This window comes from Mercenaria mercenaria, chromosome 4 (genome assembly GCF_021730395.1).
Source record: "Mercenaria mercenaria strain notata chromosome 4, MADL_Memer_1, whole genome shotgun sequence".
Taxonomy (NCBI): domain Eukaryota; kingdom Metazoa; phylum Mollusca; class Bivalvia; order Venerida; family Veneridae; genus Mercenaria; species Mercenaria mercenaria.
Window position 1 is genome coordinate 1,717,010 of NC_069364.1, and position 27,114 is coordinate 1,744,123.

Below are 27,114 nucleotides of genomic sequence, written 5' to 3' on the forward strand. Positions count from 1 at the left end.
TTGGCTTGAATTAATTAGCTGTTTCTTACAAAAATACAAGAACAATTTTTCTTACCCTGCAGTGTGTTGTTCATTGTTCTAATCAAAGAAAAATATAATTCTGCCTTTACAGTGATTTTTGAAAGTAAGAAAGGTAAGGCCTAAATTAAGGATCAAAAATGACACCACTCAAAAATCCAATATGGATGCTAAAATTAAGGTCTTCAAATTTAGGGGCCATTTTTAGCTCATCTGATTTTTTGAAAAAAAATGATGAGTTATTGTCATCACTTGAGCGGTTGTCGGCGTCGGCGTCGGCGTCTGCGTCGGCGTTGCCTGGTTAAGTTTTATGTTTAGGTCACCTTTTCTCCTAAACTATCAAAGCTATTGCTTTGAAACTTGGAATACTTGTTCACCATCATAAGCTGACCCTGTATAGCAAGAAACATAACTCCATCTTGCTTTTTGCAAGATTTATGGCCCCTTTTGTACTTAGAAAATATCAGATTTCTTGGTTAAGTTTTATGTTTAGGTCAACTTTTCTCCTAAACTATCAAAGCTATTGCTTTGAAACTTGGAATACTTGTTCACCATCATAAGCAGACCCTGTACATCAAGAAACATAACTCCATCTTGTTTTTTGCAAGATTTATTGCCCCTTTTGGACTTAGAAAATCAGTTTTCTTGGTTAAGTTTTATGTTTAGGTCAGCTTTTATCCTAAACTATCAAAGCTATTGCTTTAAAACTTGCAACACTTGTTCACCATCATAAGTTGACCCTGTACAGCAAGAAACATAACTCCATCCTGCTTTTTGCAAGATTTATGGCCCCTTTTGGACTTAGAAAATATCAGATTTCTTGGTTAAGTTTTATGTTTAGGTCAACTTTTTCTCTTAAACTATCAAAGCTATTGCTTTGAAACTTGCAACACTTGTTGACCATCATAAGCTGACCCTGTACAGCAAGCAACATAACTACATCCTGCTTTTTGCAATAATTATTGCCCTTTTTGGACTTAGAAAATAATTTTCTTGGTTGAGTATTATGTTTAAGTCAACTTTTCTCATAAACTATCAAAGCTATTGCTTTAAAACTTGCAACAGTTTTTCACCATCATAAGTGGACACTGAACATCAAGAAACATAACTCTAACCTGCTTTTTGCAAGAATGATGGCCCTTTTTAGACTTAGAAAATCATGGGTAGGACAATATTTCTATTACACAAAAAAAATCAGATGAGCGTCAGCACCCGCAAGGCGGTGCTCTTGTTATAGATTACAAGGGAACAAGGCTTCTGAAAAATCAAAGTTCAACAAAACGAAAACACCATCCTCGTCCTGGATTTTCAGTTCTGAAAATATATTTAAGAAATAATATATCTCATTTAGTGATTTGTCGCTGAATAAATCATTGTTTGGAGTTTAGATGCAAAGGAATTATATCACGAGGGTGCAGCCCGAGTGATATAATAATACACGTCTGAACGACAATGATTTAATTCAAGACCAAATCACTAAATGAGATATATTATTTCGATTCTAACACGTTACCAAGGACTTTAAAGTACATCCTTGACGGCATTCATTAAATATTTGCCCGTTTTCAATTAGTTTCTTTTCCAGCGCGCCGCTATATGCCATTTGACGCTATGACGTAATAATTGTGATGTCAGAACTGTGAATTGTTGTATAATAATTCACTGGTTTCAGCCTTCTTTGTTTAATAGGAAAATGAATCGGATCATGTTAGATCACCTTGCTTTGTTCTCATCCAGTTGATGAGCCATTCCAGGTTACAGTTACAAACGAAAGGATTTTGACTGAGATCTAGTGAATGTAAGTTATTGAGAAGTGACATTGGTAGGACCGACTCTTGTACATGTGCAATGTCGTTATATCTTAAACTGAGATACCGCAAGTGCTTATTGTTCTTAAATGTTTCATCACTTAATGTTGTAATTCGATTCGACTGAAGATTGAATTTAATAATATTTCTCATATGATTCAAGATGATTTTTGGATCCTGCGAAATCTGACATGCAAAACACTTAAACGAACTGATGTTAGCGAGTGGTGAAAATAATGCTGAGTATTGCTGGTTAGTTAATAGTAGCATACTCATAAACCCCAAACCTAAACTTTTCAAATTTGGCAAAAATCTAAACGTGTCAGTGAAAGATTCAAACACTTCTGTCGCAGGTCTGTTAAATTCTAGTTGTAATTTTATGAGTGATGCTGATTTGAAAGCCAATCGCTTGACTGTCAGACTGTTTCCGCGTAGAAACCTAAGCTGCAGTGATTCAAGGTTTGGTAATTTTGACAAGAGGTTGTTTGGTAATACTTTTATGGGGTTTTGATCAAGTTCAAGTGATTTCAATTTCAATAAACATTTAAAATTGTCGAAACCAATTTCTTTAATATCATTACTTACAACAGCGAGAGTCTTAAGGTTAGGGAAGTAGCAATCCTTTTCACTTCCATCGATAGAAAAGTCTGGGAATGACTTAAGCTGATTGTAGTTAAGGTATAAGTTTTTTAAATGCTTACTTTGAGAAAGTTTTATATTTTCAATATGATTGTCGTTTAAATACAAAGCTGTCAAACTGTTGAAATTCTCGAAGGAGTCCATAGAGACTGTTTTCATGTTGTAAAATGCAACATCTAGTGTTTCTATCCTGTTTGTTCTCATCAAGCAAAACAAATCTTTTTGAATTGTTATGGTACCAATCCCACTCATAACAAGATGTGAAAGAAATTTCAAGTTAGACAAATCACCTAACAGATTTTTCATATTTCCGTAGTATATTGGATTGTATGACAGATGTAAGTATTTCAAATTTTGAAAGTTATCAAAGGCCCTTAGAGAAACGTTCTGAATATTGTTATGATCAAGTTCGAGGCTAATCAGACTGTCCGGATCGCTTACATTTCCAAATGTTTCAGATGAGATGTTTCTTAAATCATTGTAGCTTAAAATCAAGTCCATAACGTGTTTTTCAGTCTTTGGAATATATGACAGGTTTCGATGACTACAGTCAATGGTCTTTTGATTATGAATAATTCGTCCTTTGCATTCTTGCTTTCTCTCTGTCGAGGTGCTTTCTTTGACTATAGATACCACTAGCAGAACAAGAAAAGTCGATGCTCCTTCTCTCATCATTTTGTTTCTGCCACTACAGCAGTTTAACTGCCCAGGTAATCAGTTATTTTTCATCATTATCTGAAATTGAAAATGATGTTTGAATATACTTAACACATTAAAGAGAATGTTGTTTTGCTTTCATACCTTAATTCTATCTGCAAAGCTATGCCATCATATAAAACGCATTTGTCATGTTTGTTTTAGGGTTAACACCGTTTTTCAACAGTATTTCAGTCATGTGACGACAGACAGTTAACCTTACCAGTGTTCCTGGATTCTGTACCACTATAAACCTGGTGTCCACAAGTAACTGCCAACTTCCCCACATGAAGAGGTGTAGGACTAATGATTTCAGACATTTATCAAATAGTCACGGAGAACATACGCCGCGCCCGAGGATCGAACCCCACGATCCGTAAACCAACGCCCTACCTACTGAGCTAAGCGGGCGGACTTGCCTTTTTCATGTAACTCAGTTGTGTTTCCTATTCTCAGTAAAATCTTAATTTGTATTAGCGCCTTGTGAATACATCCTCAGTAAAATCTTAGTATGTATTAGCGCCTTGTGAGTATTATCCTCAGTAAAATGTTAGTCTGTATTAGCGCCTTGTGAATATATCCTCAGTAAAATCTTAGTCTGTATTAGCGCCTTGTGAATATATCCTCAGTAAAATCTTAGTCTGTATTAGCGCCTTGTGAATATATCCTCAGTAAAATCTTAGTCTGTACTGGCGCCTTGTGTATATATTCTCAGTAAAATCTTAGTCTGTGATAGCGCCTTGTGAATATATCCTCAGTAAAATCTTAGTCTGTGATAGCGCCTTGTGAATATATCCTCAGTAAAAATTATAGTCTGTATTGGCGCCTTTTTAAAATCTTAATCTATATTGGCGCCTTGTGAATGTGTCGAAAATTCCTATATTATGGTTTCATAATTAAGCACAGAGTAACGGAAGTACAACTTAATACATACATGTAACCTACAATTTGTAGTAAACTACATATTCTAACAAGACCAGCAAATAACCTACATACATGTAGAGCAAAATCAATCTCGGGTTATTCTGCAATAAACAACTCCCGATCCAGGTGCGTAGTACGGTCGCAAAAAGTAGTTACCATTTTTTTCTAACACTGTTGATACTATTATGTCGTGTTAGAATCGAAATAATAAGTTCCCAAGTGTGATTTATTGTAGAATAACCCGAATTTTTGTTCTTATGCGAAAAACAAAATTATGCGAAACAATATATCACTCAGGCCTACGACCTTCGTGATCTATTCTTACGCATAAGAACTCAAAACTCGGGTTATTCTACGATAAACCACGTTTGGGAACTTATTATTTCTTAAACAACAAGTAAATTATGTAATCTTTGTTATCCGGGTGTCCAATTCAAAAATAAATACGGAAGAAGAGACATTTTCAGAAGCATAATATATCAAAGTACAATGGAAAAGTGACCTTAATATCGAAAATGATTTCCGATGAATAACTGAAGAATGTTAAATAAACTTGCAAATAGGAAGACTGTCTTCGGTCAGCAGATGAATCTTATATCTTGAGGAAGTTTAGGTCATAGGTCAAGTTAACAGTGACATGGAGACAGAAACGATTATACCTTCAGAATTGAAACTACAAAGTACATATGGTATATAGGATAATATTTTGTAGTTAGTAGGTGACTCTTTTTGACGTTAAGGTGAGTAGGCCAAAAGTCAAGGTAATGGAGATCCAAAAAGAATTCTAATCAATGACTACAGAAGGATTAGGCCTAGCACTATCCAACGTCATGGGATGATTGCATGGGAGCCGTATATGATCCCTGTTAAATACGTCAGAAAGCCATATTTCAAGAATACAGTAACCTCGACACAGAAAAAATTGTTTTCGCTGTATAAGAAATGGTAGCTTAGGCTTCAGACTACGAAACAATGGCCTATAAATATTATTGTGGTAACTAGATCAAACGTCAACGGTCACAGATTAAAACGGTTTCAATCAATAGCTACGCTAGGAAACGCTTGATCCAATTTCATAGCATAATTGTCTACGGTCGTGTTCTGTTATATTGTTGCATGCATCTTAGAATCAAAGCTCAAATTCACAGAATACTTGAAACTGACAACTACACATCCAGCTACTTTTGGTAAGCCATCAAAAAAAGCATATGTATTTCACAAACGGCGGTTGTTTATTGAAACATGAACATTGTATTTGTTAAAAGTTTCAGTTAATTGAAATAAAATAAATTTCTTACACATATTATCATGCTGTTATGCCATAACACTGATATGGCTTTCATAAAAATAGAATAATTTCAAAATTACCATGAAATAGTTTTACTATTTATTCTGATTTGAAACATAACTTGAAGAAAATCATACATATTTGTCTTTGTAAAAGTATTTTGAATTCTGGGCAAAGATCGACTATGTTAAAAATGTCTGAGCGAACTATTACTAATAATCAAGATAAAAGGAAATAAAAATAGGGTGCGACCATTTAATATTTTCAAGCAGAACCAGATATTTCTGCTATTACCAACCTGAGTTATCCGGCTTGTATAATTTCCGCCTAGGATGTGAGAGGGATGGAGTTCGATTTCCGGTCAGGGCTGAAAACTGTTCAGACTTTTAATAAACAAAGATGATAATTTTATATGTAGCATAAAATTAAGTTAGTTCAGATATGCAATAACGATCTCCACGTGCTACCAATACATTGCATGTATGCATTACTCATTTACTGAAAGAGAAAATACAGTAACTTACCTGAAAGTAAGGAGAATGTTTAAAACTCCATGGCAGCAGAAAACCTACGAAGTCACAAACGATAAATTCTGTCACACAAATATGAAATAAATCCACAAATAGATAGAAAAGAAAACCACAGCGAGGATACCGACCACAACACGTCGGTGTCTAAAAATAGAACTAGCGAAATTTACAGTCAGTAGCGAAGGGGTACCAAATGGGGAAATATAAAACTTAGAACTGCATTTTTCTAGATCAAATATTTGTAGTTTTAGAGGAAAACGATATAGCAAATTTAAATTGTTGTTCGATATATGACTCAGTGATAAATTTGACTGCCGTATAGAAAACTTAATTATATTAACTGAACCGTGATTAAGCTCAGAGATAGTGGAGGTAATATTATATACAATACAGAGTGTATGTTAAAGGCCAAATAAAAGATCGTTTTTTTTAAAAAAAACAACTGAGGATAACATTATATAAATATTTGTTTATAGTTTGATATTTGATGTTTGATATCATATGTTGCTTATGTTACAATGTGTCGAAAGGCGGTTCTAGAAAAGTATCACATCTTTGATTTCATAGCAGAATATATTATAGATTTTGAAGGATTTATGATGAAAATTGTCATTTTTTATTTCTTTATTTGAGTCCTGTGTAGTAGGGTAGCTAATTTTGTCGAAAACAAATATCTTTTCAACCGTTATTTAATGCCGGAAGAATATTCAGAGGGTTAAATTTTATCTTTAAATTACCAGGGCACAGTTCGTAACGAAAAATTACAAATATAGTTAGAATCAGGACTTCCAAGAAGGAGTTTAAGAGTAATTAAACACCAACACATATCAGACACTTGATCCTATAAATTTAGGCTAAAAGTCTATTACAGATGAACATGGTATTGAGGAAAATCTACAATATTTTAACTCCTTGACAAATGTTCGTGGTCCCATTTTCAAAAGAAATACACGTTCCTCAAAGCCAGATAGAAATTAAAAGCCTGGTACGATAATGAAATACAAAACGGAACAAAAAGATTTTATACAAATTTGAATATCTATAGAGCAGATATATGCACCGAAACGAAATAAGAAAATAATAAGAAAATAAATTATGAGGGTAAGCAACTAAACAGTTAGAATATTTAATGTCCAAAAATGCAAAAGAATACTGGACATTGTTGAAATACAAGTGTGCAGGTTAAAAAACAACACAGAATATATTGAGTCAAAAGTTTGGCCAATAACAGTTCTACATGCAATAAATTTTAACGAGAGGCTCGTAAAAGGAGAATTCCAATGCCTGTTTGAGGAATAGTGAAATACGAAATTTTACGCGCTTGTTAAAAGATAAATGACGGAAAATCTGGGGGCCCGAATTTTTCTAAATGTAGTATTACCTTTTTACTACCGTATCTATATAAACTTTTTAACAAACTATTAAATCAAGTGGCCTGAAGGGTTCATAATAGAAAACTTATGCCTAATGGTAATTTTTGAGCAAAATTAGTAAAACAATTATAAATCATTTATTAAAACCATTGGAATTTTATTATGTCTGTATGAAATGAAACTTTCCTATTTTTCCTCAGCTTCAAACAAAGAATTTGAGATTGTTTCAAGAATTATTTGAGCTAATCTTTAATTTTTAAGGGCTCTTTTATTAAACTGTTTTCAATGTTCGGTTTTAAGTTTTATTTAGATAATGCAATTATACTAATTTAAAAGATTGAGATTATCAGCGCAAGGGAAATTAATAGAGATAGGTGGATGCCACAATACAACATGATGGGAACCGTCTTATATAAATGTCATAAAAATATGTTTTAGCAAATTAATCATATGACAAAGAAAAAAAATCTTGATTTATGATTTCAGTGACTGTAAAATTCTCATTACACCTTCTAACTCACCTGAGGACAAAGTGTTAATGGTGAGCTCTTAGGATCGTTGGGTGTCCGTAGCCCGTCTGTCGTCCACACCGCTCTGCCACTCTGCCAGTTTCAACTTAACTTCATAGTAATGTTACTTATGTGGTCTCCTTTCAGAAGTCGTTTAATCTAGGTGACCAATTCAGCATATAGGTTGCCATCAAAACCAAACCGAAAGAACTTTGAAGATCTTCTCTTCAGAAAGCGCTGATCCGATTTTGAAATAATTTCACAGTAACGTACTTTGGGTGACTTAATTCCTGATTATACTGATTCATTAGAAAAACATGGCCACTAGGCGAGCGGGACTAGCTTTCCTTCTTGCTTTTTCTTCTCTGAAATCGCTGCAGTTTTACAGCAATGTTCCAGCTACTAAACTCCATAGAAATATTTAATTCGCGTCCGCCAGATGGAACTATATTTCCCTATAGATCTGTTTGGAAAACTTTGAAAATCCGACATGAGAACAGTTTTACAGCAATCTTCCTTTGGTAACCCGCTACTAATTCCTTCAAATCATTTTGTTTCGTAAAAAATGGCCCGTCAGAGACGGGGCTAGTTGTCCCTACGTGAAAACTTCGAAAGTCCTCTCACCTCACCTTATACCTTTAGCCTGATTTTAAAATAATTCCACAGCAATTTTCATTTGTTGACCATCTACCCATTTTTTCAAGCCATGTTTATTTGCTGAAAAGACATTGGTGTCAGGAGCGAGGCTTGTATTCTCTATATGCTTATATGGAAAACTTTAAAAATCTTCTCCTCTAAATTGCTATCTCGATTAAAAAATCATAGCTGTGTTCTTTGGATGATCCTCTACTAAATTCCTATAAATCATTTTGTCCCGTTAAAACATGGCCAGATATTCGTATGATATCATCTTCTCCGCTGAACAGCTGGATTCTATCTTAAAATAATTTTGCAGCATTCTCTCTCATTCCAAACTTATTCAGTCCAATTGTGAATGTCAGGTGAGCAATCTAGAGCCATCATTGCCCTCCTGTTAGTTTTTTTTTAATGTATGTTAGTGAAAGTGTGATATACTTATTGCAAGAAGCCCAGAATATGATGCCTCACTAAAAGGTTGACAACCCACTGAAGGGTGCCTCATAAATTTTATCATACGGAAACGGGAACGAGTTAAACATGTAGAAAAATCCTTTAAGTTCAAACTCTATCAAAATGACAACATCACCTAGCAACCATACACTGAACTATGCTATCAAGTGTGTCAGGTGATAACCCGATTTAAATCCGGGTAATCGGTCTAGTAAAATCTGATATATAAACTGTGCACTGTTGCTTGAGAAATTTTCCTTCCAGGAATCATCTCATTAGAGAATCACTACCTTCCTTTTGCCTATACATAGGGTTATATCTTAGTTAAATATATATGGATAATGGTCAAGATAAAGGCCTTCTAAAGTATCCTTACCTTTTCTGTCGTTATTGACAAATATCAATCTCTGTTTTAGTTTGTTATAGGCAGCAGGGTATATTGGTAATTGCATGAAATAGGTTCCTTAAATTAAAAAAGGTAAACTGGTTCTGTTAAAAGGGTTTTGACATTTATTTGGATAATATCTGGGTACATTTTGTGTTGTTTGTATCTCGTCACTATTAATTAATGCCCTGGCTGTTATCACTTTATTTGACATTCTGAAGTGAAGGCTGCATTAAGTTTTATATATATTTACTTAATCTTTATCATCTCATTTTATACTTTAAAATGTATTCATAAGAATCCTTTACTTTGATGACAATGTATACATTGTTTTTAAACACTAAATAAACCTAGCAGGAAAATACAGCTAGCCTAAAATGAAATAGAATAAATGTTATGATTCACATTTCGACATTTATTCATCCGCAGCAATTTCCTTTTCGTAACTGAATAAAACGGCAAGACAATACATATAACCCGCGAATCCTCTTACATATACAGTCAGACCTGTGTTAAAGACCACCTCTGAACAGAGACCACCTCGCTCTAAAGACCACATGTTTTGTTTCTCATTTTAACATTTACAGTGTATTTTAAACTGAAACTGAATATTTTTATTAAACGCCTATTTTTATACAATGATATATTCAATGGCGTTGTACATAATAATGATAATAATAGTTATTATAACAATATTAATAATGATAATAATAATAACAACATCCTTATTGTAATAAACAGTCCTGATCGCACCCCTCCTCTTGAGGTCATTTTACCCTTTTTGCCAATACCAGTGCTTAAATCATCTGGTACGCTTAGGTTGCATATAGAGGTTCAACCCCCACCCCTCCCCCGGTTAATGGTGCCATCATATACTTTTTAAGAAAGAAATGCTACACACTTCCCTACCCAAAGAGCATTACCAGCAAGTGCGTTTATTAAACAAACCTTGGAGATATAAATGTTGAAATGTAAAACCTTTTACAATAATTTAAGAACTATCTGCATGATAAACAAATTTAAAACAATGCCGCGAAATCTCTGAAATACAGTGTCATAATATTTATTCTAACAAAATCCGGTTCATTTTCCTATTAAACAAAGAAGACAGAAAACGGTGAATTATTATACAACAAATCACTGTTCTGACGTCACAATTATTACGTCATGGCGTCAAACGGCATAGCGGCGCGCTGGAAAAGAAACCGATTGAAAACGGGCAAAGATTTAATGAATGTCGTCAAGGATGTACTTAAAAATCTTTGGTAACGTGTTAGAATCGAAATAATATATCTCATTTAATGATTTGCTCTTGAATAAATCATTGTATGTCGTTCAGATGCGTATTATTATATCACTCGGGCTGCGCCCTCGTAATATAATTCCTTCGCATCTGAACTCCTAACAATGATTTATTCAACAACAAATCACTGGATGAGATATATTATTTCTTAATTTTGAATGTGTCAAGTGATTTATTTTTGTGTAGTAATAACGGCAGTTCATTCCAAAGTTTTGGACCAATAGTACAGAAACTTCTATCATTAAATGTTTTGCACTTGTTGTATGGAACAACATAACGACATTTAGAATTTTCAGACGATCTCAAAACTTGTCTACTAGGAATATACTCTGTGAGCAATTCTGTTAATTACAGAGTATTTCAACCTGTAAATAAAGACCACCTCCCAATAAAGACCATATTTTGGCTCTCCTAGGGGTGGTCTTTATTACCCGCCGCCAGGAGGCGGTGGGTTTATTGGTATGCTAATTTTTTTTCGGGTGTTGGACATGGAGCAAGTCACGTGACAGGTTTTCGATCCTATACAGATTTTTTATTCGTAGATGTGTAATTATTTAAATATAAAATATTCTATTTATATTATATTTATATATTTAATTATTTTTTAAAAAAATATGAAAAAATCTTGGGTCACGTGTCAAGTTTCGGCCATCTTCGTAACACACCGTAAGTTACGACCCTTTCGGATGACCGTGACCTAATTTACACGATCCTTTTGTTTACATTTTATTTCTACAATTTTCGCCTTTCATGTGGTACATTTGGCTTAGAGACAAGAATTTTATAATTTGGTGGTGATGAAGGATTACCACGATTATCGGAGATTTGTGGAATTATGTTTTTTCTTAATATTAAATTGTAAAAACAGCTTGATGTGTATGACCTCATCAATATCACTATAGATATTAAATTTTTTAGGATATAATTTAATATATTTAGATTGCCATGACCTGAAGATGACCCGAATTGTTTTGAGATCATTAGCTCACAAAATATTGCTCACAATAAAAAAGGACTTTCATTATGACTGATCTGATATATATTTTTGGAGGCGGAAACATTTTGACTTGTAGACAGATTTGACTGTACTTAACGCAGTTTCTACCCAGTATTATGGGACGAATACAGTTTACCATGCGCTTAACAGGAACTTATTCCAACAAGGACCATAATTCCTCACAGGTGTCTTTTTGTACCCTGATTCTGGGTTTAAATGTTCAGGGTGAACTGACAATTGTTTTCTACGAAAAGTCAGAACTCCTTTAAAAAACTAATTACTAGGTAATCTCAAAGCCTTTTAAATGTTATCACAACAGCGGGTGTTAAGAGCTGTTTGGCGGCCGATCTACTTTACAGATTATATTTACTTCACAACAGCGGATGTTAAGTGCTATGTGGAGGCCGTAAAAAGTCGCCCGACTTCATCTCAGTGTTGTTATATTTTCTGGTCTTTCGAAAACATTGATTTCAACTCGTTTAGATTTGAAGATTGCTATGGGGTCTGGGCAGTGTTGCATTTTCCATTTCTGCTCATGAACAAATTCAATCAAACCGAGTCTGCAATTTTCACTGTTTGCTTTGTTCTCGATGCTTCCGAGGAATCTACTTTTCAGATTATATTAATTGTTATCGCACTGCCCTGAGAAGAAATGTACACATGTTTAATGAAAACACGAGAGTATGTTCATCTGTATATATTTATTCATTCACACAAAACATATGGTCATAACTATGATATACTAATATGCCAAAATATAACAGTCACAAAATATCATTTACATTACATACACAAAAATCTGCAATTTCTTTACTTAAAATATGTGTCAAAATACTCAGAAAACTCCACAAGATATCACAAATAATTAAAATTCACCTAAATTTTGGTATATTCTCTTGCAAATAAAGTTTTGCATTACACTCCGAAAGTTCTGACAAACAAAGATAAAGTAAAAAGGTCCAAAAATGGTTCTAAATTTCCAAATGATTTCCAGTCCAACAAGAAGTGTTAAATTCAGAGCGTAATCTAACAGAGCAAGAAATAACTGAAAAGCTCATATTTATATCTGTCAAAAAAGGTACAATCTAATTGGTTAATGACATTTTCCCAAACTTAACAGATTCAAGAAGTGGAATGAATGTCATCAGAGCGAAAAACATAAACATGAACAAGAGAAAAAAAACTACAGATAATCAGTGAATTTTAGATTTCAAATAACGATTTAAAAGTACTAAATTCAAGTGTCAAAGATATGACACAGAAATGATACAATCAATCTGTCCCCCAAAAATCCAATATGGCAGCCAAAATTCAGGTCTTCACATCTGATGGCCATTTCTAAGAATTGCAAGAGAACAAGGCTATAAAAAATCGACGGAACTTATATTACTAAAACTAACATCCTTGGTCAGCTGTAGAAATAGAAGAAATTGACTAGCAAAATGTACGAAAAGGGACATTTTTTAAAATTAATTAAAAACTAAAAAAATTCAAGTCCTCAAACTTTGCATAAATGTTAAGGCACATATTTACAACACAATGAAGATAAGATACCACCACAAAGTAAAAATATACATTTAGGAGCATGTATTTGTTTTTACAGCAACTTGGTTCGAGTGGAGAAAATCAACCCCATGAACATGAAATTTGCACTGAAGTCGCATAATAAGATGCTTTCTAAGTCGTTGTCCTTGAAACCGTACAAATCAGTAAATTCACAAAGATAATTATTCACAAAAAGCAAACTATTCCTTAACCAAACCCAGGTTTTTCAATAATTAATAAAACCAGAATCCTACATACAACGATTAAATAGAAATAACAATATTACTGGAATTAAAATCTGTCCTTTGGAAGCAAAGAACGCAACCCAAAACAAAATAATAGCAGATTCGGGTTGATTCTTATTTTATGACATACTCTCAACACACGTCAGTTAAGACAACTGTAATGTATACAAAACTATTTGATAAGCGCACTCAAGAACTAAAGCACAATACATGAAAAAATATTGTTATGCTGTGTTAACTATTTCAGTCATTTGGGCACCTGCTGGAGTTTACACTACTGAGGGAATTACTGTGTTTCTTCATTGGTCATTTTCACACTATAGTCGTATTAAACGACTAACCTTTTATACAAATAAACTAATTGTACCCAATTTTACGACAAAATTTTACAGGAACATCGAATATTTGATATATTACGTCATCAATATCACTGACCGTCACTGATCGACGAATACCTCCTCCCTACGAGTAATGTACATCAGCGAGTTATGCTTAAAACTGACAGATTCCGTGCAAAATGTAAACAATTCTTGACAAGACTCAAAAAGCCTTATATTCACTTCTTAGACCGATGACATGTAACACGTACCAAGATCATAACCAGTGATATTTACAGAAATGAAAATAACATATATGCCATATTGAAACTACATAGAATCTCTCTTTTTAACATTCTGTATGTACATTATCTGAAAGACATACGAACACTCCGAAAGTACTGTTTATGTCCCCGGTGCTTAAAACCCAGGCCGAGTATATGTTTGAACTATCAATCCATAAGCCCGTTCTGTACTCAACACCTTCAATTTCCATCCAGTTGAAATGAAACCAATATGAACCGGACATGTGCATACTGTGGGGACATTTGTGTCCTATGAGTTATGACCCTGTTATTGACTGACTTATTCTGTCAACGTTGACATCGTTCCTGTTTAGATTTTGTGTGTGAAGAATAACTGCTTAATTCCCTAAATCTCAAAAAGTAAAAATAAATGCAATGGTTTTAATTAATAAGAAGTGTAGATTAGCTTTTCAACATTCTTCATGGTATGAAATCTACATTTGATCAGTACAGTTTCCATTGACATAATATTATGATGGAATGTATACTCTTGGTTTATTTCCAAAGCAAAATATATACAGCTAAAGTTTGCATATACAACAGGAAAAATGTCAGTCAGTATAAGTGGTATTTACTTTTTCAAAACATTTTTTAATTTTGTCCAGAACAGTTCCTGGCCTACCACATCCTCTGTCCATTCTATGTATGTCGTCGTATCAAAAAGAACTTTTAAGGAGTGATTCATATTTCTTCCATCAACTTTCTCTAAAAGAATGATCACCAGTTCTGTTTCATCTTTAATCAGTTTCGAATGTGCAACTTTCAGTTCAAACATACACCATTCACTACGAGCAAATGCATTGGTTAGAACAAGAACGACTTTTGCACTTTTGTCCATATTTGTGACAATATTATCGTTTATGAAAGCGCCCGGTTGAAAGTCCCTTTCATGAATACACAATTTCAAACCAACTTCTTCTTCAAGGACAGGTAGCAGTCTGCGACGTACCCACACCGAATCTGTTGCCTCGTATCCAACGAAGGCATCGTACACAAAGTTATGTCCATTTATAATTTGATAAGTCCTTCTCTTTCTTAATAAATAGATGTAATGTTTGATATTCCATCTGTTTCTATACAGTATAAGTACGGTAATACCTATAACAATAAGACAAGGCGAGGCAATAATAGCGACCCAGATCCAAGGACCCCATGGGTGACATTCTTTGTATGTGAAAGATGTTTCAGAAAGCCGCTGTTTAGACCTTTCTTTTGGAAGAGAACATATGTATTGTTGTGGTTACCTTCGAATCACTATCTTGTCTTGCTTTGTTTTTATCCAGTTTATTAGCCATTCCAGGTTACAGTCACATACGAAAGGATTTTTGCTAAGATCTAGTGAATGTAAATTATTTAGAAGTGAAATTGGTAGTGCCGACTCTTGTATATGCGCAATATCATTATATCTTAAATCGAGATATCTCAAATGCTTGTCTTTGAATGTTTCATCAGTTAACCCCGTTACTTGACTTGAATGAAGACTTAAATAAACTACATGTTTCAAATGAGTTAAGATGACTTTCGGATCTTGCGAAATCTCACATCCAAAACATGCAAACGAACTTAAGTTAGCGAGTGGTGAAAATAATCCCGAGTATTGCTGGTCAGTTAATTGTAGTAAACTGATCAGCCCTAACGATAAATTTGTCAAATTTGGCACAAATTTAAACGTGTCATTGAAGGATAGGAACAGATCTTTGGCAGGTCTATTGTACACGAATTCTAAATATCTAAGTGATGATGATTTAAAAGCTAATGGCTCGACTGTCAGACCGCTGTCTGCGTGCAAATACTGAAGCGTCAGTAATTCAAGTTTTGGTAGTTTCAGCAAGAAGTTATTTTGTAATACTTTTATGGGATTTTGATCGAGTTGAAGTGTTTTCAATCTCAATAAACATTTAAAACTTTCGAAACCAATTTCTGTTATATCATTTCTTCTAACAGAGAGAAACTCAAGGTTTGGAAAGTAGCACTCTTTTTCACTTCCATCTATTGAAAAGTCTGGGAATGACTTGATCTTATTGTTACCAAGGTATAAATGATGCAAATGTTTATTTTTAGAAAGTTTTATATTTTCAAGATGATTGTCACTTAAAAACAAAACTTCCAAACTATTTAATGTCCAGAAAGCGTCCATTAAAAGCGTTCTCATGTTGTAAAATCGGATTTCTAGTAATGTTATTCGGTTGTCTTTCATCAAAGAAAACAAGTCTCTTTGAATTGTAATGGTAGCAATTCCACTCATACCAATATGAGAAAGAAACTTCAATTTAGACAAATCACCTAACAGATTTTTCATATTTTCGTAGTATATCGGATTGTATGACAGATATAGGTATTTCAAATTTTGAAACGCGCCTAGAGCCGTTTTTGAAATGTTCTTAATATTGTTATGATCAAGGAAAAGGTCTGTCAGACTGTCTGGATCGCTTACATTTTCAAATTTTGCAGTTGAGATGTTTCTTATATCATTGTAACTAAATATCAAGTACGTAACATTATTTTCAGTCTTTGGAATATATGTCAGGTTTTGATGACTGCAGTTAAGAGCCTTCTGATTATGAATCATTTGTACTTTGCACGGTTTCTTTCTCTCTATCGATGAGCTTTCTGTGGCTGTAAACATCACTAGAAGTAGAAGAAATATCGATGTTTCTTCTGATTTCATTTTGATTCAGCCACCTTCCTCGAAACAGGGATTTCCTACGTTTATCTGAAATTGAGAGTAATGTATGTTTAGTTTATACTAGTTTGTTTTAGCTCGATTGTGATGAAAGCTTTAAGCTTATTGGAACCACTCTCGAGTCCGCTTCCTGGAAAAGCCAGTACTGGTGTCATATGAGAAGTCATGGTCGTGACCCCAGCGGGGCTCGAATCCACGACTTCTGGATTGAGTTATGTTTGAATTTACCTTTTTGCAAGCTCAAATGAACGAAGGATTCGGGATGAGATTTTAGTTTAAGATGAATAGCCGTTTTCTGGCGTCCACATAGTACATTTATTTACTTTTCATGAACCGCTTGATGGATGTCCATCAACCTTGATGGTCAGAATCCTTTGCATGGACCACTGTCTTGTTTATGTAAACGGTTTGACTGCAATTAGGGACCGCCAGAGTTAAAGTACTAGGCTTAGATATGCGATATTTCACATGAAGCGTTGACAACTGGTCGTTTAGCTGTGTTCATTGGACCAAATTTAGGGTTGCCACAGGAGGCAGTCTTTTTACATACTGGAATCTCTATTCACCAAAAGAAAATGATATGTATAAGTATGTACCCCTTGGAAGCAAAATTATAACAGTCTCAGATTATGAGAGATAATGAAGACTTAAAAACCATGTCTGCTATTATTTTGTATGGTTGAATTATATTCTTCTAAATGATCTTCTTATGGAAGCATAATAACTATCAAAACAGCACTGTTAATCTTTAGCCTACTGGCGGCAAATGATTCTGCCTTTGGGACCGTGCAGGCTGATCTTGGTCTGCACTGTTCGCTATTCAGTCAGTAAACTTTCAGTAAACACCCCGTCGAATGATAAATGGTACTGCCAAAATTGAATCATGGACCAGTCCATTATAGAAATTTGGCAGGGTAAAGGTTAAATTGCCGTGTGTTGGCTATACAATGGATTCATTGTTGCTATCTTTTCTGGGATGCTGTTGCACATTTCATTACCTCGTATTCAGCAATTTGTTTGCCGGTTTGTGTTAATGTTTTTAAACTATTTTCTCCTAAAGTTTATAAGAGGTTAGATACTTGGCTAGTAGTTCACTACAAATTTTGTGCAAGCCGAATCGTTTTGACAAAATTCATCACAGGTGCCACTGTTTTACCTACAAATACAAAGCATTCTTTAAAACTATTTCCTAGTAGTTCAAATGCATTCTTTGAATGTGGCTTTTCCAGTATGACTTTTGTTTTAAATTTCAGAAGTAACCTATTTTACAAGAAACATTAACTGGTGGTCTCCTACCCTACTTTAAGCTGGGTCAAATTTAATATGAGGTGTATATTACTAGTGGCACTAGATTCCCAAGACCAAACTAGCGGCCACGATTGACAGTTACATAAAGATACCTTTAAAACGTAACCAATAAACTCAGATTGATTAGAGTTTGGACATACCTTTTATTTGTTATTCTGTAATAGACGATTCTATATGATGATATATTTATAAAAAAAATATTTTCTACAGTTACCCGTATTGTCTTTTTCAATATTATGAGCACAAATACATATTTTAGTTGTTCTGATTCTATATCATGCAGAACTAACTCAACTATATATAAATAATAACCGCAAATATATTTCACAATGTGTTGCAAATATTAATTATGTCATTTAAAACAAGGAACTTAGAATGCTTTTATGTTAAAATTACATTGAATATTGCAGCCAGACTAAAGAAAACTGTCTCTAAAATTAAAGAAAAGACATATTACCTTTTTTTTATTCACATCACAGAAATAATATGCCAATACTATTATTATCACTAATATTATTACTTTTGAGTATATTTTGATTATTTTTTGCCTAAATGCATTTACTTGAGTTTAACCATAAAGCGACTTTTATTGAGAAAGTTATGACCAGTCAGGAAACTAAAGCATTTTTGTCACGGAAGAATATTCCACTTTGTAGTTCTTTGTCTATTGTAAATAAATAAAAAGGAAATAACCCATTGGGGAAAAGTCATGAAACTCTTTTGATCTCGATCTCTTCAGATCAGTCAACATGACATTTATGTTGTGTTAGTGTGCTGTTTAATGTTTCTGGGTTTTGTTTAATCACTTCTTTGATATGGTGCCTGCTCTTCACTTGTGTCTTTTGGAAGTTTGTGATAACCTCAGATCCCCCTCTCTAAATTCCATTTTGTTTGGTTCTGTCTATCGTTTTCTCGTTTAGATAAAAGTCATTATTTTATCTGGGGGGCATACAAATTAGCTTATATATATATACAAAGAGCGCAATTAACACAAAATATTTTGTAAGCACAATATACACGGGGGAGGAACTGTTACACAAGAATCGGTTGTGGAGGAGATCATGTTACAGATTTAGGATGCTGTTGTTACAGTAATCCTGGATAACGTTACAGCATTCGGGGATAATAATCGCTGGCTATCTTGTGTTTGCCAAAGAAATGAAAAAGATTTAGAAATCTATCTCTTTTTTGCAAAAATAAAAATTGTATTTCTAGATCAATGGTATGTTCGTCATTTAAGACATGGCTTGACATGCGAAACACAGTTTATTGATGTCTATCAAGCGTTTTATGACTAAATTCGAAATTTTGATAGAAAATTATCAAAAATAGATTGATTAAAAGATATTTCAATTATATCTTATGCTCCTTTGCATCGATAAAAACCCTCAGGCATGCACTAATAATACGGGGTAGAAAAATTACTGTGGGTCTAATAATTATTGTTCGTGATTTTATAAAATGTTACAGTTTAGCTGGATATGTTACAGTTGGTGGGTACTACTTCTGGATGTGTTACAGATTTAGGATGATACGTTTTGGAATACATATAGACAATATACTATACCAGAATAGTAAATAAAATTTAAACATCATAAATTATGCGTTTTTTTTGTAAGATATAACATATATGTTATACAAAGTGCATTTTTATTGAATTTTGAAATTCTAAATCAACATCTTTATATACTAAAATGATAAAAACATTTTCAACGGAAAGCTGCTGTTCTATTTCCAATGTATATGATACCATAATCACCGATACGCATTGAATCGTTGTTGGCACTTTAATCAGCTGATCCTTTATAAATAGTACCTGTTTGGGCTACCAAGCAATCGATATGTCCTAGCTTCAGAAGAGCTTGGCAATGCGTGTCTTAAACAACGATTTCAATTACTTTTATGCTTAAAAGAAAATATCCTCTCGGAATCGGTAATGGAGAACTTAAGAAATTAGTTGGCTTTTCTGCAGAAAAAACTTTATTTCAAATAACAAAAGTTACTTTTTTTGTGAAAACATGTATACGTATTTTCTGTTGGAACAACAACCGAATCACCGTCTGCTTGCAGGCGCGTAACCGCCTACACGCAGATATGCATCAGCGTAATGAAAATCAGGCAAGCATGCACAGTTAGATTGGCTAATGTGAAGCATTGAATCTATTTGGTCACAGCAAGGAGACTAAATCATTTAACAGAGGATGTTAAACGCAACTCATAGTTAAAAAGTCTAAATGTTTCAGGATTTTCATCTAAAAACATACGCGTCTTGGTCTTTGTATGTATGCCGGTGTCAAGGGCTTTACAGGACTGTGCGCCATTCGAAAGCATGTCTCAGGGCTGTAATGTCCACCATCTGGCTTTGTGTTTACCCGAGCTAGAGCACATTAAATTCGGATTGTTAAAAAATATGGAGTTACCTGATAACCATAGTAACATCTTCTTAAATTTGAACGGAAGTAATCTATGTGAATATAAATAAAGAAACACTTAGAACATTTTCGATCCGCGATATATCCGTTGATCTATTTTGAGGTTATGAAAAATTTTAACAAACGATGTATGTAGAGATTAGTCAATGTGCATGGAAAAGAGATAGGAGATTTGCTCTGCATAACTTGGATTATCAACTGTGGAAATCTTTGGTTTTTCTTCATTAACTTCTGATATAGGATCCTCATTGCTTGAATCAATGTTTGGAAATAGCTGTTTATGAACATATTTAGTTGGTGTAATAAGGCGTTTGATTTTATTAACTGGACTTTCGGTTTGTTTTGTTTGAATCTGAATTTTATTTTTAACTGTTCATCATATGTGGTTCTTAACATATCACAACCGACATCTTCTCCCGTTAGCTTGATTGTTCTAGTTTTTTTATTTCCTGTGTTTTTAAACGTTGTTACAGCAATGCCTCTCTAGTACATGCCTGACTGCTTCAAATGACGAAATAAATGTTGTGTGACAGTATTTACATCTAATAAAAGAGAAGAAAAAAAGTATCATCCTAAGTCTGTAACACATTCAGAAGTAGCACCCTACAACTGTAACATATCCTGCTAAACTGCAACATTATATAAAACCACGAAAAATTAGACCCACAGTAATTTTTCTACCTCGTATTTTAAGTGCATGCCTGAAGAGGGTTTTAATCGATGCAAATGAGCATAAAATATGGTTGAAATATCTTTTATTCAAGTTCTTTTTGATAATTTTCTATCTAAATTTCGAATTTTGTCATAAAACGCTTGACAGACATCAATATACTGTGTTTCTCATGTTAAGCTATGTCTCAACTGACGTACATGCCATTGATCTAGAAATACAATTTTCATTTTTGCAAAAAAGGGATAGATCTTTACCATTTCTTTGGCAAACAAAACACCGCCAGTGATTATTGTCCTCCGAATGCTGTAACGTTATCCAGGAATACTGTAACACTAGCATCCTAAATCTGTAACATGATACCCTCCACAACCGAGTCTCGTGTAACAGTTCCTCCCCCGTGATATATATCTATGTTTTCAGTATAATAACGCAACGATCATACAGCAAGAACATGTATATTGAAATGCGTCAAATAATCAAAACACTTTGTTATCTGCTCGAACTACAGAGATATTGCTAGAACACATACACACAAACACACGTGCACACATAGCACTAAATGAACTTGAACTTTTGTTGTGAGTGTTTGTAAAGCGTTACCGCTAAGATTCCGGAATGTCTGAAAATCCTGTGCGATGAAATGCGTTAAAAATTCTGTCAGATTCAGATAAAAGTGTTCTTTTGCAATATTCCTACTTAAAAAGTGGAATTGCAATAATTTATGAAAATCTTTCTCAGGAAAGAAGCTAAAGTTTCAATAACACATGTTTTTGTTGTATGAAACTGACTACTCAATGATATTTTCAAAGAAATTATTCCGCTGAATGTTTCCAAAAATCTAATTGTGATGTCAGTCATCGTTTGCCTGATTTACTTTATTAAAACATTCTTCAGTTTTGTCCAGAACAGTTCTTGGCCTACCACATCCTCTGTCCATTCTATGTATGCCGTCGTATCAAACAAATCTTTTAAGGAGTGATTCATATTTCTTCCATCAATTTTCTCTAAAAGAATGATCATCAGTACCGTTTCATTTGATCATTCTGATCATTTTCAAATGTGCAACTTTTAATTAAAACATACACCATTCACTACGAGCAAACTCATTAATTAGAACAAGAATAATTTCACTCTTCTCTATATTGGATACAATATTGTCATTTATAAAAGCGCCCGGTTGAAAGTCCCGTTCATGAATACACAATTTCAACCCAACTTCATCAGGTAGCAATGCGACGTACCAATGCGGAGTCCCCAGCTTCGTATCCAACGAAGGCATCATACACAAAGTTCTGTCCGTCAAGAACTTGATAATTCCTTCTCTTTCTTAACAAAGATGTAATGTCTGATATTCAATCTATTTCTACAATCTGACTAAAGTACATCTCCAATTAACGCTACGCAGATTGGATCTGAAGACGTGCTATTGATAGCCTCGTTCTGACGACTCTTCCGCTAGCCAAGCAGAGCCTTACTTACAACATTTTGTATGTGAAAGTAGAAGTTTATAAAATCTATATTTAGCCTGGTTTTTTCATATTTACAATTTTTATGACGACCACATCGCGACTACGCCCTTTGAGAGAAATAATATGTCATGGTACGGACTTGGTCACGTAAGGTGTCAGACAGCCGGTTAGCTCAGACGGTAGGGCACTTGACCTGTAAGCGAGAGGTCCCAGGTTCGAGCCCAGGACTGACTGCACATTTTTTCACCCTTTGACATTCGACGTTATGTATATGATGGTTCAGCTAAATGCTTGTTGAAACAAGTCATCTGATTGGTTCAAATAAAAATAGATTTTGGGAAAATAAAAATAGCAATATCGGAAATCCAAAATATACAGAAGACGAATGTGAATTGGTCATTCTCAGATCTTCGTTTATAAGTCAGATTGTCTATTTCTATAAAGTATAAGTACGGTAATACCTATAAAAAAACACATGGGGAGGCAATAATTGCAACCCATATCCAAGGACTCCATGGATGACATTCTTTGTACGTGAAAGATGTATCAGACAGCTGCATTGTAGACTTTTGGATTGGAGGTGAACAAACATAGTCCTGTGGATATCTTGAAATCACTTTCTTTTTCTCATCTTGCTTTGTCCACATCCAGTTGATGAGCCATTCCAGTTTACAGTCACATACGAAAGGATTTTGACTGAGATCTAGTGAATGTAAGTTATTGAGAAGTGACATTGGTAGGACCGACTCTTGTACATGTGCAATGTCGTTATATCTTAAACTGAGATACCTCAAGTGCTTATTGTTCTTAAATGTTTCATCACTTAACGTTGTAATTCGATTCGACAGAAGATTGAATTTAATAATATTTCTCATATGATTCAAGATAATTTTTGGATCCTGCGGAATCTGACATGCAAAACACTTAAACGAACTGATATTAGCGAGTGGTGAAAATAATACTGAGTATTGCTGGTTAGTCAATAGTAGCATACTCATAAACCCCAAACCTAAACTTTTTAAAATTTGGCAAAAATCTGAACGTGTCAGTGAAAGATTGAAACACTTCTGTCGCAGGTCTGTTAAATTCTAGCTGTAACTTTATGAGTGATGTTGATTTGAAAGCCAATCGCTCGACTGTCAGACTGTTTCCGCGTAGAAACCTAAGCTGCGGTATTTCAAGGTTTGGTAATTTTGACAAAAGTTTGTTTGGTAATACTTTTATGGGGTTTTGATCAAGTTCAAGTGATTTCAATTTCAATAAACATTTAAAATTTCGAAAAAAATTTCGTTAATATCATTACTTACAACAGCGAGAATCTCAAGGTTAGGGAAGTAGCAATCGTTTTCACTTCCATCGATTGAAAAGTCTGGGAATGACTTAAGGTGATTGTAGTTAAGGTATAAGTTTTTTAAATGCTTACTTTGAGAAAGTTTTATATTCTCAATCTGATTATCGTTTAAATACAAAGCTGCCAAACTGTTAAAATTCTCAAGGGAGTCCATTGAGACTGTTTTCATGTTGTAAAATGCAACATCTAGTGTTTCTATCCTGTTTGTTCTCATCAAGGAAAACAAATCGTTTTTAATTGTTATGGTATCGATCGAACTCATAACAAGATGTGAAAGAAATTTCAAGTTAGACAAATCACCTAAAAGATGTTACCTATTTTTGTAGTATATTGGATTGTATGACAGATGTAAGTATTTCAAATTTTGAAACTTATCAAGGGCCCTTCGGGAAATGTTCTAAATATTGTTATGATCAAGTTCGATGCTATTCAGGCTGTCCGGATCGCTTATATTTCCAAATGTTTCAGATGAGATGTTTCTTAAATCATTGTAACTAAAAATTAAGTCCATAACGTGTTTTCAGTCTTTGGAATGTATGACAGGTTTCGATGACTGCAGTCAACAGTCTTTTGATTATACATGATTCGTCCTTTGCATTCTCTCTTTCTCTCTGTCGAGGTGCTTTCTTTGACTATAGACACCACTAGAAGAACGAGAAAAGTCGATATTCCTTTTCTCATCATTTTGATTCTGCCACTACAGCGGTTTAATTGTCCATGTTATTTTTCATCCTTATCTGAAATTGAAAATGATGTTTGCTAATACTTCACAGATTAAAAAGATTGTTGTTTTGCTCTCATACCTTTATTGTATCTGCAAATCTAGGCCGTCATATAAAAAGCATTTGTCATGTAGCTCAGTTGTGTTTCATATTCTTAGTAAAATCTTAATCTGTATTGGCGCCTTGTGAATATATTCTCAGTAAAATCTTAATCTGTATTGGAGCCTTGTGAAAATATTCTCAGTAAAATCTTAGTCTGTATTGGCGCCTTGTGAATATATTCTTTGTAAAATCTTAATCTATATTGGCGCCTTGTGAATATATTCTTTGTAAAATCTTAATCTATATTGGCGCCTTGGGAATGAGTCGAAATTTCCTATATTATGGTTTCATAATTAATTATAGAGTAACGAAAGTACAACTTATTACATGTAATCTACAGTTTGTGGTAAACTGCATAACTAGTAAATTCTGTAATCTTCGTTATCCGTGTGTCCAATTTAAAAACAAACGGAATAAGAGAAATTTTCAGAAGCATATACAAAGTACAATGGAAAAGTGACCTTCATGCCTTTTTGTTTCCATTACGTGTGTTAGAGATTCACCTGGAGGGAATTACTTTTATTTACACTGTCCCGTGTCTTTGGAACATGGTGGGGGTAAGAGTGAAGTTGGGTGCGCACTTAAACCGGTTTAAGCTCCCCAGTGGTGTTTTTACCACTGACCGTTCCAAGGCGGTGCCCCACTGTGTTCCTTTGTTTGTTCGTTTTGTCCTCGTGTGTTGGCTTTGCGTGTGTGTGTTTGTGGTGTGCACGTTTGCGTGCTGTAGGTTTCGTTTTGGGGAGGCTGCGATTTTGGTACGTGGCGTTCCCTGTTTGATATTTGTCTTTGTTTTTCATATTGAAAATGATTTCCGATCAATAACTAAAGGTGTAAATAAACATGTAAACAGGATGACTGTCTTCGGCCGGCAGAAGAGTCTTATTACCCTGAGGAAGAGTAGGTCATAGGTCAAGCTAACAATGACATGGAGACTGAGAACGCTCCTGCCTACATTATTAAAACTACAATGTACATAGGATAATGTTTTGTAGTTAGTAGGTGACTCTTTTTGACGTTAAGGTGAGTAGGTCAAAAGTCAAGGTAATGGACACCCAAAAAGAATTCTAATCAATGACTACAGAAGGATTAGGCCTAGCACCATCCAACGTCATGGGATGATTGCATGGGAACCGTATATGATCCCTGTTAAATATGTCAGAAAGCCATATTTCAAGAATACAGTAACCTCGACACAGACAGAAAAATTGTTTTCGTTCTATAAGAAATGGTCCCTTAGGCCTCAGACTACGAAACAATGGCCTATAGATATTTTTGTGGTAACTAGATCAAACAACAAGGGTCACAGATTAAAACGGTTTCAATAGCTACGCCAGACAACGCTTGATCCAATTTCATAGTTTGTCTCCGGTCGTGTTATGTTATATTGTTGCATGCATCTTAGAAACAAAGGTCAAATTCACAGAATACTTGAAACTGACAACTACACAGGTAAGCCATAAAAACATATATATTTCACAAACGGCGCTTGTTTATTGAAACATGAACATTGTATTTGTTAAACGTTTCAGTTAATTGAAATAAAATAAATTTCTTACACATATTATCAAGCTTTTATGTCATAATACTGATATGGCTTTCATAAAAATAGAATAATTTCAAAATTAACATGAAATAGTTTTACTATTTATTTTTATTTGAAACATAACTTGAAGAAAATCTGAATGTTTTTCTTTGTAAAAGTATTTGAATTCTGGGCAAAGATCGACTATGATAAAAATATCTGAACGAACTATTGCTAACGATCAAGATAAAAGGAAATAAGAATAGGATTCGACCATTTAATATTTTCAAGCATTACACGTTACAATATTGTAAAGGTGATCTTTCTTTTATATTTTGAAAGAATAAAATACAATAGCAAGTTAATATGCAACAGGTTGCTAATTTTGAGAATTGGTATTTTTTGACCTGATTTGTTCTCACTTTTCTTTTTGGAATTGGTGGTATTTGACCATATTGAGACAGAACCAGATATGTCTGCTATTACCCACCTGAGTTATCCGACTTTTGTATAATTTCTACCTAGGATGTGATGGGATGGGAGTTCGATCCACGGTCAGGGCTGAAAACTGTTCAGATTTTTACTTAAACAAAGATGATAATTTTATATTTAGCATAAGATTAAGTTAGTTCAGATATGCATTAACGTCCCCCACGTGCTACCAATACATGTATTACTCATTTACTGAAAGTGAAAATACAGTAACTTACCTAAAAGTAAGGAGACGGCCCTAAAGGAAATGTTTAAAACTCCAAGGCAGCAGAAGTGATACGATGTCACAAACAATAAATTCTGTCACACAAATCTGAAATATATCCACAAATAAATAGAAAACAAAAACGCAGCGAGGATACCGACCACAACACGTCGGTGTCTAAAAA

The 27,114-nt window shown here is 34.1% G+C and overlaps 1 protein-coding gene and 1 pseudogene across 1 annotated transcript; both read right to left on the bottom strand.

Annotated features, from left to right (window-relative positions):
- Positions 1–1,721: 1,721 nt before the first annotated feature.
- Positions 1,722–27,114, bottom strand: LOC128556102 (carboxypeptidase N subunit 2-like). Its single transcript, XM_053540007.1, has 2 exons — positions 26,944–27,114; positions 1,722–3,200 (listed from the first exon to the last, which is right to left on the bottom strand). The coding sequence occupies exon 2, from the start codon at positions 3,138–3,140 to the stop codon at positions 1,722–1,724; it is 1,419 nt and encodes a 472-aa protein (XP_053395982.1). The 5' UTR covers positions 3,141–3,200; positions 26,944–27,114.
- Positions 14,083–18,902, bottom strand: LOC123552589 (toll-like receptor 4; annotated as a pseudogene).